The following is an 18,385-nucleotide window of genomic DNA, read 5'->3' as shown; positions in this document are numbered from 1 at the left end:
TTAGATCACAAGCAAATGTCAGCCCAACCTGAGCAAAACCAAATGACCTTGAATCAAATAAAAAACACATCTTTACCCACGCCACGCAAAATGTCAGCAGATTTTCCAATTTCTAAATCTGCGCATAAGTGCAGGGGTTTAGCTAAGGTAATCAACCTAGTATTTTTCTTCAAGTCCATGTGAACATCACCCTCGAGGAACCCTGCTGTTAAATACAGTTAACTACAGTACTTTGAATTTAATCAACTTATAATAAAGTGTCATGAAATGTCCCTTGCTCATAGGGCCAATGCTGACACAAAAAGAAAAGAAAAACAGGTGCACATATGCATAATCATTGACATTATTTACATTCTGTGACTCTGAGTTCTCTTATTCTGCTTTTTGAGACAGACGAAGCTGAGGGGGGTTTTTTCAAGGGAAATTACTTTCACAGTTGAATCTCAAGCTTCAGCGCATGACTTTATCATAGTTTACATATAACTAGCTTTGATTTCTGTCCACTGGAAAGAGCATGTATCTTTGACAGTGGATTATACTTTGATAGATAAGTGACCGTTATACTTTTTCTTTCACTTTTACTGAGGTGTTGCTGTTTTCGTCTCTCTTCTCTGACCCACATAGAAAGCATGATATTAGTTATTACTGTAGTGCATTTGTAACACCAGTCGGTTTGTTTTGTTTTTCCTTTTCTTACAACAAAGTTTACATGGTCTATTATACACAAATACACTCACATTGTTTGAATAATGCATGGTCATTACCTGGGAAATAAGAAACAGTATTGTAATTCCATGGAGACCAGATATACTTCTATCAAGTCCCCCACTAGTGATTGTTAATGCAAAGGTAAGCTACCTTTTATAGGATTCCACTGAAATGCTAATCCGTACGCTCTCAGCTCTTATTGACAGACATCATTGTCGGCCAAATCAGTCATCAGAGATTTAAACAGTGCTCGGTATCTGCAGGCAGAAAGCTTTCTAGTTCTTTTCAAGCAGTTACTTTGACAAGTTTGATTTGGCAGAGAGTTCCTTGACAATTTGGATCAAAGCATGGAAAAGGAATTCTGTTATTTACACTGCAGAGTGCTGAAAGTAGAACTCGTAACTAATCTCCAATTAGCCGTGCCTTGTGTTACAAGACCAGCATTTAGTGTGAACACTGACTCTTTTTAGGACGCATCAAGCTCATGTAAATGAGAATTTGGTAACTTTAATATAGCCCAATTATGCAGCAACCAAAAGTGAAACATTTATATGAAGTAGATATGAAAAAAGACATGGTAACTGAACAGTTTACTAGGTGTATTGTTTCTTACGCTCTATAGTAACTGGGAAATACCGAATTTCATGAGTCATTTTGAAACTGCCAACAGGCTTTCAAAGATTATTTTTCTAAAACTGTGAAATAAATCAGAAAATTGTCAATTAGAGAAATCAATTATTGTTCTTGAAGAAAGAAACGTATTACATTTTCTAGGACGCTTTTTTTTTTTAAACCTCATTTTGCGAAATAAAGCAAAGTAAAAGGAAATAACAGTAGGGTAAGTGTTTGTGTGTAAGGGTTAGTGTTGACAATATAAAGAAGGAAAATTAAGTTAAATTGTGCAACTGAAAGTTTGACTTTGCTACAAGGAGAGTAGGAAAACAACTCAAAATGTATTTTATTCCCTTTAAATGTCTCTGGCTATATTTTGAACACATGTCAAGATAATACTGCTACTATTACCATTGCTGTCACATACATGCATACTGTGGCTAGTCAGCAAAACTGAAATATTTACTAGTCTGATTTGACACCTGTTTCATGCTTAAATAATGCCTGCAACATGAGCGGTTTTAACGCCCACACAAGACCACATATGAGGTATATCATACTTAAAACAAAGTACCTGTGTGTATTTTGATGTGGATACCATAAAAAAATATTTAAGGGGATATACTGTATTTGTGTGCAAGGTGAATTAGGCTTTGGTTTGTCCTCCATGGTAACTCCATAAAGATGTGCTACCTTATCTACATAGAAATAAAAGCAGGATGCACAAAAAACAAATCCAAAGTAAAATTGATGCTAATACATTGTTTCAAAAATGCTACTTATGGTCTAATTATAGACCTTAAAGTCTCATTTAAATGCAGAATAAAATGTCCATGCATACCATATGAGCTATTTTCAGAGAGAGTGCGTCAAAGCCATCTAATCCATCCATTGAACAAGCTTTCATATTTATTCTAGAGATGTTTTGAACTGCGTATAAAGCCTAGCTAATATAAAATGTATGAAAAAAGCCCCCCCCCTGCGGATGTAATGTTCACATACATGAAACTGGCCAGTGTCTGATAATCAGAAAATGCATAAAATAAGACAAAATGTTTGGAAGAGGAAGGTTGTTTTTTAATGTGTGGAGAGATCTGAGTTCCTGAAGCTGAACATTTTTATTCAAGTTTACACAACCAAAATTGATTGTTTGATATGCAAAGTCTGACATTAATGAAGTCATATGAACAACCTTCCCCCCTCCTTTCCCAACATTGAATAAATCTTGAATAATGTCGAAATTTGAAAATATAAGTAAAAAATAGCTAAGTGAAATATTCATGACTTTTTATTCTAGTTAAGAATAAGTAATACTTACTTTAATCCATTTACAAAAACCTCTACATTTGTCTATTTGTGATGTTAACCTACAGCAGATCAAAGACACCTTTTTGAGTTCTTTTGAACACATTTTAGGCGTGTTCCAAGATACTTTAAGATTTTTTGGCAATTTCTCTGCAAGACAATCTTTAATCCCTCACAGTAATAACAGCTTGGTTTATCTGCATCATGAGCTGACATTTGCCTCTGAGCCTGATTGCTGAGTGTTTTAGAGTGCTTCATCCAAAAAACTAAAACTTTGTGTTTAAAGATAAACCTCCTTATGGCGCCCAACAGCACACTCAAATCCCCAACTTCCCTTCAGCTCACTGTTGATATTTTAAAACTCAAAACATCAACAGTGAGCTGGGAAGAATTTTGAGAATTTAAAGGTGTTATTGGTCACAATAACAAAATCAGGGAGTGCGTCTTTACTGACCTATTAACTTGCAACCACTCAAGATCCTCATGGGAGGGAATTCGGTATAAAAAGGGATGTGCACTTGTAACATCAATACGCAAGCCTATACTGTATACAAACTGAGACAAATATACAACGTGTTGTCTACGTGCTTTGAGTGACAAAAATCTGGACTACTGAAGTCAAAAGGTGATAACATCTGCCTGTCACCCTGTCACACCTGCATGTTTGATAGTTTCATTAAGAATAATAAATGAGCCCTTTAAGTATGGTGATGTCAAAGAGAACATCATCTCTTGGAAATGAAATGCAGGTTTGGTGTAAAATAATTATCAAATGTACAGTGATACAAATATTTATAAGCCAATTGAGCCTTTAGGGTCACTATTAGTAGAATTTAAAGTGAATCCACATGTATTCCCTGAAGCAAATTATTATTCTCTTTTTTTAAAGTCTGTATTAGTGTGACTGTGTGTATTTGTGTTCATTTAATACTTAAATTAACTGTCTCTATTAATTTATTTGATTGGCAAAATAAATTATTCAACAGAGGCGGTTCACATTGAACTGGAGTGTTAATACGGCTGGGCAGGGTGAGTGAATAATTATTGAATAATAAATAAAGCATTAAGGTTTTAAGTTAAGCAGGAAATACATGCATGCATGGAGTAGATAAAGTCCCATGTTTGACCAAAAAATATTGAGATACTGTATGAAATAATGAATAAATATTTGTATGTCAGTGCTTAATCAAGGAAACGAAAGAAAGAGTTGGAACACATCCACAAACCTTTGTCAGATTGTTTAAATGGTCTGTTTGTTGAAGAGCCTCTGAACATAGACTTAGGTGGGCCTGAGGGGGTGGTCTTAAGACGGTTTTAGGACTGATGAAAACAGGCCTCGTGTTAATTAATACTGGCAGGCACTGTTTCTCCTGGCAGTGTGCAGGCAGACATTCTGGCCTTCCCTCAGTGACGCCTGGTCAAAAATAGGGCACCACACAGCACAGTAATGATCACAATGGTGACATCATCTTTGCCTTCAATGTGCTCTCCCCTCAGTGCTCATCTGAACAAAGAGCAGCAGGCATGCAGGGAGGGAGGCAGATGTCACTTTGTGTCTGGGGAACATTAAGACCAACAAATGTTCTTTGAATCCTTGGAAAAGCCTTTTAGTGCTTGTGTGGGGTAAAACATTGACAAACATTTTTAAATGGGCTCTTTCTCTTCACGAACTCAGGTGTTTGGTTTTTCATTTTGTCTGCAACACATGTGAATGTGAAGAAAACATTTTCACTGATAGGATTTATATTCGCTGATTGCAAACCTATGGCGAGCAAAGATGTCCGCAAATAGCTCACAAGCATTTTTGATGGTGCCCCCTCAAACATGTGACCTAAAGTGTTAACACGTGTGGCCTTGCTTTTTTCATCATTGTTGCTGATCTGTCCAGATGTAGGTCTGCAGTCCTGTGTTCGAAGCAGTCCCATATACACTCTGAATACAGCCTAGCGTCGTCCTCAAGTGGGCAAAGCCTTCCTCATTATAAAAACACATTGTCTGCCTTTCCCCAGGTTGCCATGAGATCATCACCAACAGAGCTTTTGCACTGTAAGCATACAAACTGAAACTCCATACAACACAAATCTTTGGCCATATTTATCCTGCGCTTTGTTGTTCAATAAAATCTTTTTAAAAAAGTCATCTCTTGTTAAGAAGGTTTCTGAAAGCAACACAAAAAATGTAATTCCCCCGGGACAACAACTTACAATATGTGGTTAGTAAGTTAACTCAACTCTGTGGTGTTGCGTGTTTGTTTCCATGAATCTTCTTTTTTTTATTGACGCTGGAAATAACTCCCAACCTGTACTTCCTAGAGGTTTCTCAGAAGGCATGGACTCTTGCTCTTTGTGCTCTTGAAGACACTGAGCTTGTATTGTAGTTCTCCTATAAACCACCCTTTGTGGTATTCATGTGTCTTCACAAACAGAGAGCGGGAGAGAGGGAGGAAGGGAGGCAGAGAGAGGGAGGGAGAAAGAGCGAGAGGAAACAGATTCTCAAGACCTGGACTAGCCGTGGGAAAAGAGGGATCTTGTAGAGGAAAAGCAAGAAATGTCTCAGGACATTCCTTTGTGATTACACAGCCCTGGACAAATCCAGACATTCTTGATGTTATTTTGTTTCTAAAGGCTCAAGTTAAAGTCAATTTCACAACAGTGTAAACATCAACATCTCCATGTTCATTTAGTTGTTGTGAGACATTTTTACAGTTATGTTTTGTGTTTATTTTAAGCCATTTTATTTGGAACAACAGTCCAAACTTGACGGAAAAGTCACCACCAATTTGTAGTAATTTCGCTTTTTTTTTTATAGCTCTGCACATCAGGAAACTTTGAGTTTGCACTGTCCTGTACAGCTGGAAAAAAGACAGCTCAGAGAGACAGGTAGGTAGGCATCTCATACCCACACCACACAAACACAAGGATTCAAGTAAGAAGAGGGCATTGTCTGCAAATCTCAGGTTACAAGCCCATGATCTTAGCTGAAAGAGTTAGCTGCCCCCAGTGGAAAAAAGCATGTTCCTCCCTTGACACAGCTAGCATGAATGAGAAACAGCTCCAAGGAATGCTCCATTATCATCCTATCGGCAGCACTGGGGGAGGAGAGCTTGTAGTCCCTCTTCAGCAGAATCATGTGTCTGAAGGAAGAAAGGGGGGCAGTGGCATTGGCCTACAGACCCGCAATTGGTTTGAGCATCCTCCTCCCCAACTCACCAGACCTTGCACTTCCTCATTTGTCTAGGTCGTACGTCCTTTTTGTCAGTAATTAATCTGCAGCACCGCCCTCCTATATTTATCCTTTTCACTCTCAGTTTCTCCTTCACCTCTTGTTCTGCTAGCCTTGGGTAGATTTACACTTGGTTTGATTACTGTTCACTGTTGTATACATGCGACTGATAATGGATTGCTGGGCATTTTAAGTGCTACGTTTCACCAAGCATGATGAGTGTCTTGTTGACCTTCACAGTATTATGCATCAGCTGTGCAACAGTGCTCCGTCTTCGCACCAAACTGACCTTTCTGAGCCCCCACACACGTAACATGACTTCATTGGTTACAGTTTTAGATGGTAAATTAATTTTACTCAGTGGAAAAACACACACACACACACATACACACACACACACACACACAAACACACACACACACACACACACACACACACACACACACACACACACACACACACACATACACACATACACCTCACACACACACACACACACACACACACACACACACACACACACACACACACACACACACACACACACATACACAGACACACAATAACACCTATGATATCGGCAACAGGAAAACAAAACGTAAAACAAGTATATGTTCAGGATTATCTTTGATCAATGCTTCCTGAGGTCTACCCAATTAAGAGTTAAAGTATGCAAATCAAATGAATGCTGCTAATCCTGGATTTACTGTGATGACGGGATCTACAAGGCCTTTCAAAACAATTATTCAAATCAATCTAATTAAACCTGTTGAAATTGGCTTTAATTGCCTCCCTGACTAAACAAACATTAAGTCCTGGCATGCATATAATAGTGCAGTTCAATTGCCTCGACGAAGGATGTGGAGGGGGAAAGTGTGAGCTACAGCGCCCCTTAGTGGCTGGTAGCTTCCTCTAGTTTCGTAATGACGTCAGCCCTGGAGGACGGCAGTGTGTGTGTGTGTGTGTGTGTGTGTGTGTGTGTGTGTGTGTGTGTGTGTGTGTGTGTGTGTGTGTGTGTGTGTGTGTGTGTGTATGTGTGAAGGCTACCTTTGTTACAAAATGACCCAGATTCGGATCATCATCAACAGCAAGCTTAACAAATACCATAAATGACAATTACAGAGCTGTCTATGCTTGCATTTATTATCTATCTATCTATCTATCTATCTATCTATCTATCTATCTATCTATCTATCTATCTATCTATCTATCTATCTATCTATCTATCTATCTATCTATCTATCTATCTATCTGTCTGTCTGTCTATCTATATAAATATATATTTGGTAAAAATGGCCAAAAATAATCTTAAAGCCCCACCACAGTGAGTATGCATTTAACTCTAATATGTACAATCAGTAATTAAGATAGAGAAGTTGTAATGAAGATTGGCCCATGCACTTAGAGAACCTATTTACAATAACCATTACTGTTCACATACGGTTCCATTATTGTGAGATTATTGATTTGCTGTTCTCGCTGCCTAAACTACTAAAGAGTGGGTTTACACTTATCCCCATAGTAGTACATGAGAATGCAGACCATTTTGTTTTTTTTACCGAGGATTTGAGATATCCATCTCTCTGCGTTATGCCTCCACTTCGATAATTAAAATGGAATATATATATATATATATATATATATATATATATATATATATATATATATATATATATATATATGTATATATATAAAATCACCTTTTAAAAAAACTAAGTTTTTTCCAAGGTATAAAATTACTCTGGATAATTCACAAACCTAGTTGTAAACAGTTTTCATTCAGAAATACTATGAAGACACAGCGTGTTCTGTAGATGATGATGTTATAACTTTATTTTGAATCCTTTGTCTTCAGGAGGAGATGCTAAATTATTAGAAGTGTTTTCTGTGTTCATAAAAACACTTGTTCTATTTGGCATTTGCTCAGCAGTGCCGAAAAGCATGTATGTCGCTGTTAGCAAAGTGTCACTTATTAATTTTGACTTGTATACACAGTGTCTCCCTGGGGGCAAACATTTTTAAAATGTCAGAATGCCATGATGCACGTATGATGCATCACATGCCCCAGTTTAGTCCAAATCCAATGAGTGGTGTGTGTGAGATATTTGATGTAAAAGACAGATATTTGAAACTTGAATTAGATTACATTAACTTCCAAGCCAATAAATACATCTCAAACTGCTACAATTTAGATATTTTATCTGATTCATTTTTTAATGCATATGTAAATAAATCATGTAAATATAAGCAATTCTATTTTAGCTGTCCCATTTCATGATGGCCAATATATTCATTTATCACATTAATTACATAATGTTCTCTCATCTCCTCCTTTCTGATTGTACTAAATTGATATATATTAGGTTATTTTTCCACATCCATGTCTTCGTTTTGACAAGTGTGAGGTTTATCAAGCCAGTCTGCCATTATCATGTTAATCAGATGTCAACAATGAAAGAAAGATCTCATTTACCACAATGTAAAATATACATAGGCTATTACAAGTAAAGGTCCTGCAAATATTACTTTAAAAGTAGAAGTATTATCAGCAACATGTTCTTAAATATCAAATGTAAAAGTGCTCATCATTCATCATTATTAACTGCAGAGTGAACCCTTTCAGAATGTTATAATATGATTACACTGTCGTTTTATTACTGTTGCAGATATTCAAAAATGTAAAAGTGTGCTGACTTTTTTTAAATCATATTGAGACTGTTGGGTGACATGGCTTCATATTATTATTTTTTAAACTAGCATATACTTTGTGTGCAAACCTTGATCTGCAAAGTAATTATAACTAGTCGCAAAAATAAATGTAGTGGAGTAAAAAGTACAACAATTCCCTCTGAAATGCTCCCAATTAGGAGTTTAAAGTAGAATTCAATATAAAAACAATGTAGACATCAAACATCAGTGTATGTTATTAACATTTGAGTTGTTGGTGGAATAAATCCCTTGACATGAGAATATGATGCTCTTCTTATCTAAACCACGTGGGGACACTGTTTGACTTTGTGTCGTCAGACTCGGTGTGATCTTTGTTTTATCAGTGAAGTACATGTTTCTATTCTTCTGTTTTAATGTAGTAGCTAAACAACTGCTTTTAAAAAACGTGGACGAACCAGGTGCAAAGGAACAATTAACCACCTGAAATCTAACTTCTAATATAAACCACTCCCTCCTCCGGGTCATTGTCAATCACCTGACCGACTGTGTCAACTGCCGTCAACACGGACGCCATCGCTCCTGTTGTGCTAAAGCAAGGAAGACTGAAATCAAAGGTGAGCATGTTTACGCTGACAGTGCATTGTATTAGAAATGTAGTTCATTTAAAATGTCGCCTGCTGCTAAAACTGTTTTTTCAAACGAACGTCAGTTTAATTTGGCACCACTGATTAGTTAACGTAACATTTCAGGACCAGTGTACAAATGACAAGCTAACATGCTAGTTAGCTTATAGCTTAGTTTTCGCTGTAGCAAACCGCTCTGCCGAAAAACAACAGCTGAACATCTTCTTCATCTCCTTCACATGGACTAGGGAGGTAACGTAGTAAATATTTAACGACAAATATCTTGCAAATGTCATACACGCAAAACGGCGTATTATTCTTTATGAGCTAACGTAGCTAGCGTTAGTAATTATTTTGTAGCTAGCGTTAGCCGAAGGTTACGTTAACGTTACTTGTCGCATAATGTGCACCCCAAATATCTTTAGCTACACAACAGCACGTTAACGTTTCGTGTTATCTATCTATCTATCTATCTATCTGTCTATCTGTCTATCTGTCTGTCTCTGCTGAGACTTTTTAATTTAATGAAGTATAGTGATATTGATGCATGGACATTTGCTCAGGTTAGTTACAGGTCTTGTGTTCCAGTGTTTGTTTTAACTTAAATGTAGCTAAAACTATTGCAACACCCCTACAATGCCTCATTAATGTTATAATGTGCATTTTAATTGGACGCTGCTTCAGAGAAGTGTTGATTTTAAAGCTCTGGCCATTATGATGAAGGCTGTGGTTTGTGGTGCTGTTGACTTGTGTTGCCCTCTTTAACCTAAATGGATTGGACACAAATAATTAGAAGCACCGTTTTCTATATAAGGCAACACAATTCAACAGCACCACAAACCACAGCCTTCACTGTAATGACCATAATATTGAACCAAACACCTCTCTGTAAGAGTTACAAGGTAGGATTAATTGCAGGGTGTTTTGTTTCCCACGAGAAATGACATCTGCAGTTTGTTCCATAGACATGAAAAGCAGGAAATGGGACTCTTTCTTTCCACTAGTAGTTAACCACACCAACACAAGTTTTGTATATGCAAAATGTTTGGATATAAAAAAACAAACAGTAAACTGATTTGTTAGTGTTTAATGATGAGGCATTTAGGTTTCCCTAAATATATTTTATTCAGTTTTGGGTGGTAAAAGGGTTAATTTATGTGCTTGTTGTTGTTTAATTTTTTTGTTATGTGGCCTTATTTACTGCTGGTTCTTTCAGTCTGACAGGCTGCTGGCTTGCTGAGCTATCTTTGACCATATGTGCTGTACCTAATGTCCATGGATCCATATCACTACCAGGAAGTAACTCATACTGTACCACCTTATGTCGGGAACTCTCCACTCTCCCTTTCAGGTCCACTGGTACCTTTTTGACTTTTAGTTAATGCATCAAATACAAAAAGATGAGAATATTACAATTTACTTTACTGTGTTGGATTTAGTAATGCGTAATAAATGATCTCAGTGTCTCATAACTGTTATACAGCACTTTGCTTGCTTAGACTCAAAGCTCAAAGTGCTACTGCTTTCTCCATCGAAGTGTCATGTTCATGTGACCGAGTTCATCCCAAAGATAGGCACAGTCACTTTGATTCCAAGTCCAGGAAGCAGCATAGTGGCAACTTTTAGTGTTTGCAGACACACCATCAACAAATCTGACATGCTCACGCATTGCCCCTTCAAGCTTTATTACTAGACTGGTTGAGGTTGCAGCAGGCCATTTAAAAATCTGTGCTGCATGGTGTAAATGTTATAGCCTTGTCTTGTCATTGGGGGGGGGAGAATAAAAGATGCATGTGTGAGCAAGTTCCTGCTTCCTGCCAGCACATCTCAACTAATCGTGCGACTATATCTTTGGATTTCTCATCTTTAAATCACAACAGGCAATCCGTGATGGACTCCAGGTCTCGAAGACTTCCTTTTTGTCTGCCCAGCTCAAGGTCATCCTACACATCCAGTCCAACAGTTTCCTCCTCATCACTGGCCTCCAGTAGGTTGTACAGTAGGGAGACTGTGCTGAATAATGACCGCTTCCCGAGGGCATCATCATCAGCTTACAAAGCAGATCTGGACCATCAGGTAGGCTGACTGCACGTTGTTGTTGTTGCACAGAAATGGCTGAATGCTAGGAACCATGCATGATATTGTTGTTTTATACACAGTTCACACCCACCTCTATACATTTGCATATGTTATTTAAAGTAGGCTACGCCACTCTCTTGGTTTACTGTATTAGTCTTGGTGTTCTGTATTTGCTGCTTCTAGGTTAATATTACATTCACTTGACATGCTTATTTGAGTTTTTCTTTGGGTTGTTGTTTAGCTGTCATTGTCGACACCAGCTTTATATTAGTCAGCCTGGTGCAAACAAGGGTCATAGGGTGACAATGTCAGCAGGAATAGTGTTGGTTTAAGTTTGATACAACAGTCAATAGCAACACTAACAACAACTGCACTTTATCTGTGTTTCTATTCTGCTTGGGGTTTTAGTCATCTGCCTTTCCAGTGTATTCCACAGAGAGGGTGTTCAAGTAAGCTCTTTTCTTACAGGTTCCCTCAGAATCATAGTACAGTAGCTAACTACATATCTCAGTGGTGAAACGGCAGACACTTTGGAGGTCTTTTTATAGGGCAGCCTAGATTCCATGGCACACGTGTGTATTTCAGTCATGATGCTCGTCAAGGCCAGTCTCAAAAGATAGTGTTACTGTTGGCCTGGGCTCTGTCTAGTTCCTGTTCTTTCCAGAAGAGTCCAAGCTAGGTGAAAAGACTCAACAAACCGTCCATGATTTGTATTAATTACTGGTATACTAAGATGAGCACAAATTTAAGTTATCCTCTTAAAATAGTATGCCTTAAACGACAAGTTTTACAAGAAAAAATAATTGTGTGCGGAAATGTTTACTTAGGGATGATCCAGTAGCTCACCTGGTAGAGCAGGGAGCCCATGTACCAAGAGTCCTTACCACAGCGGCCCTTCTCTCCCCCTTTCCTGTGCATCTTCAGCTATATTATATAACAAAGGGTAAAGGCCCAAATATTAAAATCTTAAAGGAAAAAATATATTTTCTTTATGTTCTTCAAAACACACCAAACTATAGAATGCATAGTAATCCTTCCTCATGAAACCTTTCCAAAGCCAATCTTCTAAATATTTAAAAACCTATTGCTTGCATCCATGCTAACTTCAGCTTGCAGTCTTCTTCCCCGCCCTTTTCTGTGTCTTGTTAAATTTAAGAGATGCAAACAAAATGGTGAACAACTCATCAGAATGTTGCACTAACTTGTGTGATTGTCCTATATTTACCCATGCATGAGTGCTAACTAACGCTACTTGTTTGACCTCTTTCCTATCCTTTTTGAAGAGTTCTCGTCTCCTGAGCTCGTCCAGAGACTACAGCAGCTCTGACAGTCGCTCCACCAGCTGGAAGTTGCCCTCTTCTCTGACATCCTCCAGCAGAGCTTATGATCGCCCGTGGGCTGAATCCTCTCTCAGCAGCAGGAGCAAACTGGTACTGAAGCTGTACTCTGTCTTTTGTATATAGCAGGCAAAATACAGCCTTCAAATTTATTTTTTAAAACTTTTTTTAGTTTAGAGAAAATATTGCTCAATTATATAATTTTACATGTACAATATTTTTTTAATGATTGCCTTCATTTTTCCAGACTGATTCTGAGAGCAGGTTGGGGATGCGATCCGGTCTGTTGAACGTCAGTGATGATGGCGATTCTAAAAGGGCCAAACTGTCATACAGCAACAGAGGACTGTACTCAAGAACGCCCAGCACCTCCGTTACAGGACCCACCTATTCCAGTACTAGGCTCAGCAGTGACAGAGGTACATAATACCAGATATGTAGAGGTCATGAGAAAATTAGGGACACTTAAGACCTTTTTTCCTATTGTTCTGATGTATTTCCTCATTTTAGTTGACTAACCTGAAGTGTAGGCTGAGGCGTCTCCAAAGCAGATGGGAGAAATGAGATGATATTTTTAACCGTGTTGTTTGCTCATTAACAGATGCTGACACAGATGATGTGAAATATTCACAGAAGCTCGCTTTGTTACAATTTATCATGAAACATTATAGCAAAATTATAAGAAACTATTGGCTAGTTTCAAGCTAGTTATTTGTTAAACTCTGTAGAAAAAGGAAGTTGCTAAAGCTTCACACAATGTTGTGTAACTGCCAAAAATAACAGTTTTTGGAGACTAATAAATATATTATAATATCCTAACTAACTTTAAAATGTAGCTTGGACCTTGGTTTATCACACGTGTATCTGTGGGTTTCAGATGTAGTAGTATTCATGCGGTTTAGAATGAGTGGAGATGTATGATCAAACCTGCGATATTAGTTAATTCAGATTATTATTATTATTATTATTATTATTATTATTATTATTGTTTTTTGTCATTTGAGGTATACTGTGTTGATTTTTGTGACATTTAATTGTAAGGAATTTAAAGATTTTAATCAAATGTCAGGACCAAGCCATTTCTTCCTTTACTCTTCTCTCTAAACGACTTATACTATTTTATCATAACAATTGCACCTGGCAGTTTCTGGGTGTGACTATTATTATAATTCTGATAATACCCAACATCGTCAAACTGATTGGAAAATGAACCCAGCCAACGTCTAAACGACTTGTTTTCTCTTTCTTAACAGGTACAGGTGGAAAACAAAATGACACTTATGATTCTTCGTGGAGCTCATGCCGTTTACTCTCACGGTCTTCCTCTTCTTCAAATCCGCTGTTGTCCAGGAGAGAGCTAGAGACAAAGAACGAGCCCAGCCTCTCAGGTTTGGGAGAAAGAAGGAATAGGACTCAAGGATTGGCTTCCCCATCGTGTAGGCACATTGTGATGCACACAACCTATCCAAATATTTTGTTACATGTAAGCAATCTGATAAACTGCTCTTCTCTCTCATTTTAGATCAGACAGACAGGATGACCTCTACTTATGCACAGGGAGCTCGTCCTAAAGAGACTGGCTACTCTCCCTCCTTTTCTTCCTCCTCCTCCACTGCTAGAGAAAGCTCCCTAAATCGCCACCTCTCATCTTCCACCTCCTACCGATCTTCTCTTCTGGTGCGCGACAGCAACAGCAACAGAACCCCTTCCCGTTTCTTGAACGGCTCATCCACCCTCAACTCGTCTCAAGAACAAACGAGAAACCCTGTCTCCTCTTCAGATATCTCCACCTCTTACTCCTCACGCACCTCCAGGTACACTGCTCCCCTGCCCAGACCAGAGGCCACGCTCCCGCCGAGGCCGGCCCCTGAAGGTGGAGAGTCAGATGGCCGTAGCTCCACTCGACGCCTTTTGTCTCGTCTCTTTTCGCGGCGCTCCAGCCAAGACTCTTCCAGCGGTTCTTCCAGTGTTCGCTCACTTGATGATGACACTCCGTCAACTGGTGGAGAGTCTGTGGACAGTGACGAGGGAGCCAGGGTGTCTAGTGTGGAGCCTGACACTAGAGGGTCAGAGGCAACCATGGGTAGCCTCAGGAATCGTAGAGCAGACCTCGCCCCTATCCAGGAAAACAACGACGGCTATCGCAGTGGCCCGGCTCAATCCAGAACGACATCATGGCGAGAGCCTGGCGTCGGCAGTAGTAATAACACCAGCAGTGGAGGAGGCAGCAGCTACTCCTGGCTTTCGTCCTCCCTCCGTGGCCGCTGCCCTCCCCTCCTCTCTCGCCTCCGAAGACATGCTCAGGGTGAGAGTGCAAACTCTGCTGCAGGCTTAGAAGAATGCTACGGTTGTCCGCAGCATTTAATGAGAAGGTGGGATAACCTTGAGCATAAAGTAACGCAGGAAGATGACGATGAAGACGAAGAAGAAGATGAGGAGGAGGAGGAGGAGGAAGAAGAAGATGATGATGAAGGAGCGGTCGGTTTAGAGGCCTTTGGCGCAGGTCATCCCTGCAGACTCGAGAATGAAACGTTATCTGAACTCGAAGATACCGCAGTTGAATTTTCGCCCCGCCGAAGTGTCGGAGTATATGACAACATTTCAGCCTCTTTGGGTCCTTTGGGTGTTGAGAGCCAGTTGGATGGCCAGAGGGTGAAACCCGTTTCCACTGTCGATCAAGAGAAGCTGCGCAAGATCAAGGAGAGGTAAACTCCCACACATGCATTTATTCTGGTCCTATTTCAGTAATTTGGGTAATGCTTAATTGCTGTCTCACTGAGAGCTGGGTAATATAATACCTGCCTACTTCAGCTAAGCACAACACAATCTTGGACCAATGGTACAGCAGTACTGAGCGCACAAAGAAAAAATGTATACACACTAACACTATATTTTCCCAAATTCCCTTAACATCTGTTTAATTTTCTTTCTTTTTTTACATATTACTTTTTAAGTAAAAGTGTTTTTTATAAATAAAATGGGATGTAAAAAATAGGTACCTTATCAACAGTAGAACTAATCTTCCTTTCCTGCTAAAGACTGCTGCTGGAGGATTCTGACGAGGAAGAAGGCGACCTGTGCCGAATCTGCCAGATGGGGGAGGAGTCGGCATCCAACCCCCTGATTCAGCCTTGTCGCTGTATAGGCAGTCTGCAGTACGTCCACCAGGATTGCATCAAGAGGTGGCTCCGCTCCAAAATTGGCTCCGGTAAATACCAACCTCTCACTTGGCTGCGGCTTTTAACCAAATCCACGTCTTGTCAGCCAAGTCAATATTTTCTTCTTCCCTTTTTTTTTTTTTTTTTTTTTTTTTTTTAGGGACAAACCTCGAGGCAATCGCAACATGTGAACTCTGCAAGGAGAAACTGCGTTTGAACATAGACAACTTTGACATTCAAGAGTTATACAGGACACATGTGCAAGTGAGTCGCCATTTAATTTCCTATAGATGGATAATTGAATTTCAAATTGTACAGCACCCAATACATTCCTAATGATTTAAAGCAACAAAACAAAACCTAAAATATTAGACTGAATCATTGATTTATGGTGTGTATATAAGATAAAAATTGGAAACGACAGTTTATTGAAAGGTGTTTTTCTTGCTTCAGTCGGAATATGATGAGTTCATCAGCAGCGGCCTCTATCTGGTGGTGCTGCTGCATTTCTGTGAGCAGAGGTTCTCTGATGTGCTGGGAGCAGTTGATGCAGCTGGGGTGAGAACACACACACACACACACACACACACTCTGCTAATTCAGCACTACAGTTGATCGGGTCAATGGCTGAAAGAGCCTGTCTGACGTCATCACAGCGCACAGGGGCTCCTGTTTTTTTAGTCAGTGTTTACTAGGGTTGGACTATCATTTCTATTTCCATACGCCAGGGGGCGGTGGGAGTAGAAAGGGGTGTGGGTAGTTATGTCACAGCACACCAGTGAAATGCCAGTTTGGAGATTTTTGAATAATCATCTTGAGCCTGGCTCAGCGTCTGACGGAGCTTTGAAATAATCAAACCTTTTAAGCTTTCTGCAAGCAATACAGTTAAAGTTGCGTGAATAAACATTTATAAAGGTGTGAATATTTTATTTAAACATTTAAAAAAGAATGTATTTGATAGCAATGTCTCCTATTCAAACAATATCTTCTCAAGTCCGTGTGTCAGAGCTTGTGTGCGACAGTATCACAGCATGATGTTCAGTTTAACATTATTATCTTAGCGTTTTAATATCGTAATCCAAATCATATCCATAACGTTAACTACTCTCATGGCGCACAGAGCAATGTTTTGATGAACAGGCATATGGAGGACGGAGATGTGTCAGATCTTGGCAAAGCGAGGCAAACTGGTTTTAACTAAGGATTCAAGTCACTCGTACTGATTAACGTGTCTCAGCAGGAAGACATACCAGAAACTTCTCTAAATATACAGCACGGTGCAGATTCTAGAGATTATTTTTTATAACATCTTAGTGCTGTTGGTATGTTAGTTAAAATGGAAAAACAAGTGTCAAACATCCCTTTTTAATTGCCAAAATGCTTCCTTCTCTCGCCCAGTTATTCAACCTGGTGAGAATTCTTCATGAACACATGGACAATCTTGAAAGTATGTTGCTCAACCTTTTCTCTTCTATGCTTTTTGTATTTTTTGAAAGGCAGTCCTGATTGGCTGCAAGCAAGCTTTCATCTGTAATTGCCATAAAAGCTTTAGTGTACTGTAGATCGCTATATTTATTGTGTGAGTTTGACTTGATGTGTTTTGGCTTGCAGTTCCCAATGGGGAAAGTGACGAGGAGTTGCGAGACAACAGACCATCTATTGAGTTTTCTGACCTCGACGACGATCTCGAAGAAGAGTACTAATTCTGTAAAAGTGGTGGATTGAGGGTTGAGAGAAAAAGAAAAAAAAGTGGGTCATTCCATGCCATATGGTCGCTCACCCAGTTTTCACACATGCTTTGACATTGTCATGTTCATCTGAAATGCATCGGCAGTGAGAAATGCCAAGTACACAGAACGTCTCGCCTTTTGTTGCAGGTGGCTTTTGCTGATATGCAAATTTGAAAAATGAACTAGTGCGTAAAACATATTTTGGTTGACACCACTGTATTTCTGTTTATATGAGAGTGCACTTTATTCAATTATAATTCAATAAAAAATGCAATTCTTTTAACTGTTACCACAAGTGCTTTAATGTTTAAATGAAGAGGCAGGAATCAGAAAAGCACAGAGGGACAACAGTGTCAGTTTGTATTTAAGTTGTGACGGTAAGATGGAAGCTTTTGGGAGAGAATATTAAAGTGGTGATTATTCCTTTTATTGTCGGTGTTCCTGACTTTTCCCACTGACGATATAGTTAAAGAAAAGAAAACGTAATCCCATTAACAAATGTAATTCATCTTTGTGTCAGTGTTTGAAATGCTTTGTGTCAATACACATAGATTCATGCTTTCAATTTTGGAAATAAAGATTGAATGCAAACTGCCTTTTCTGTTAAGTCTTCCTTTCTTATTGTAAATGAATTTGTTGCAGGCACACAATAGTTAATGAGGTGATGACGGTTAAATCTCCGCTCCCCTCGCAACTGGAGGTACATTCCTGTACACAGAAGTCCGAACACTTGTAGCTGCCTCCTCTGACATGAGAGCTTCTAAATTAGTCCGTCTCAGACTCCTTGTTTGTGCAGCAGTGAAACAAAATGGCAGCTCAGTCAGATTATCATGCTGCCTCTCAGGGTGTGCTAAAGAATGCTGTGAAGACTGAAAGAAGAAATCCACCCCAAAACATGTCATGCTAATTTAAATATTTGACATCCTTGTGAATGGGAAACA

General features: G+C 39.1%; 1 protein-coding gene across 2 annotated transcripts; it reads left to right on the top strand.

The window, feature by feature from the left end:
• Nucleotides 1-8,935: 8,935 nt before the first annotated feature.
• marchf7 (membrane-associated ring finger (C3HC4) 7) lies at nt 8,936-18,040 on the top strand. 2 transcript variants are annotated; one of them, XM_029454970.1, is made up of 12 exons: nt 8,936-9,131; nt 10,357-10,491; nt 11,021-11,216; nt 12,503-12,649; nt 12,804-12,975; nt 13,810-13,992; nt 14,079-15,261; nt 15,595-15,764; nt 15,875-15,978; nt 16,168-16,272; nt 17,113-17,161; nt 17,326-18,040. In XM_029454970.1, exons 3-12 carry the CDS (start codon nt 11,031-11,033, stop codon nt 17,415-17,417), a joined length of 2,391 nt encoding a protein of 796 aa, XP_029310830.1. In that variant the 5' UTR covers nt 8,936-9,131; nt 10,357-10,491; nt 11,021-11,030; the 3' UTR covers nt 17,418-18,040. The 2 variants fall into 2 exon arrangements, with proteins under 2 accessions (XP_029310830.1, XP_029310824.1); XM_029454964.1 differs by lacking the exon at nt 10,357-10,491 and having other exon boundaries at nt 8,938-9,131.
• The last annotated feature ends 345 nt before the right edge of the window (nt 18,041-18,385 follow it).

Source organism: Cottoperca gobio, chromosome 3 (assembly GCF_900634415.1).
Source record: "Cottoperca gobio chromosome 3, fCotGob3.1, whole genome shotgun sequence".
Taxonomy (NCBI): Eukaryota; Metazoa; Chordata; class Actinopteri; order Perciformes; family Bovichtidae; genus Cottoperca; species Cottoperca gobio.
The sequence above is the reverse complement of the archived record's forward strand: the minus strand, read 5'-3'. Positions and strand labels throughout refer to the sequence as shown.

Coding starts and splice junctions, on each gene's coding strand:
- marchf7 (XM_029454970.1), top strand. CDS start 11,031: ATGGACTCCAGGTCTCGAAGACTTCCTTTTTGTCTGCCCAGCTCAAGG. Junction 16,273..17,112: donor GAGCAGTTGATGCAGCTGGG/GTGAGAACACAC, acceptor TCTCTCGCCCAG/TTATTCAACCTGGTGAGAAT. Junction 17,162..17,325: donor ACACATGGACAATCTTGAAA/GTATGTTGCTCA, acceptor TTTGGCTTGCAG/TTCCCAATGGGGAAAGTGAC.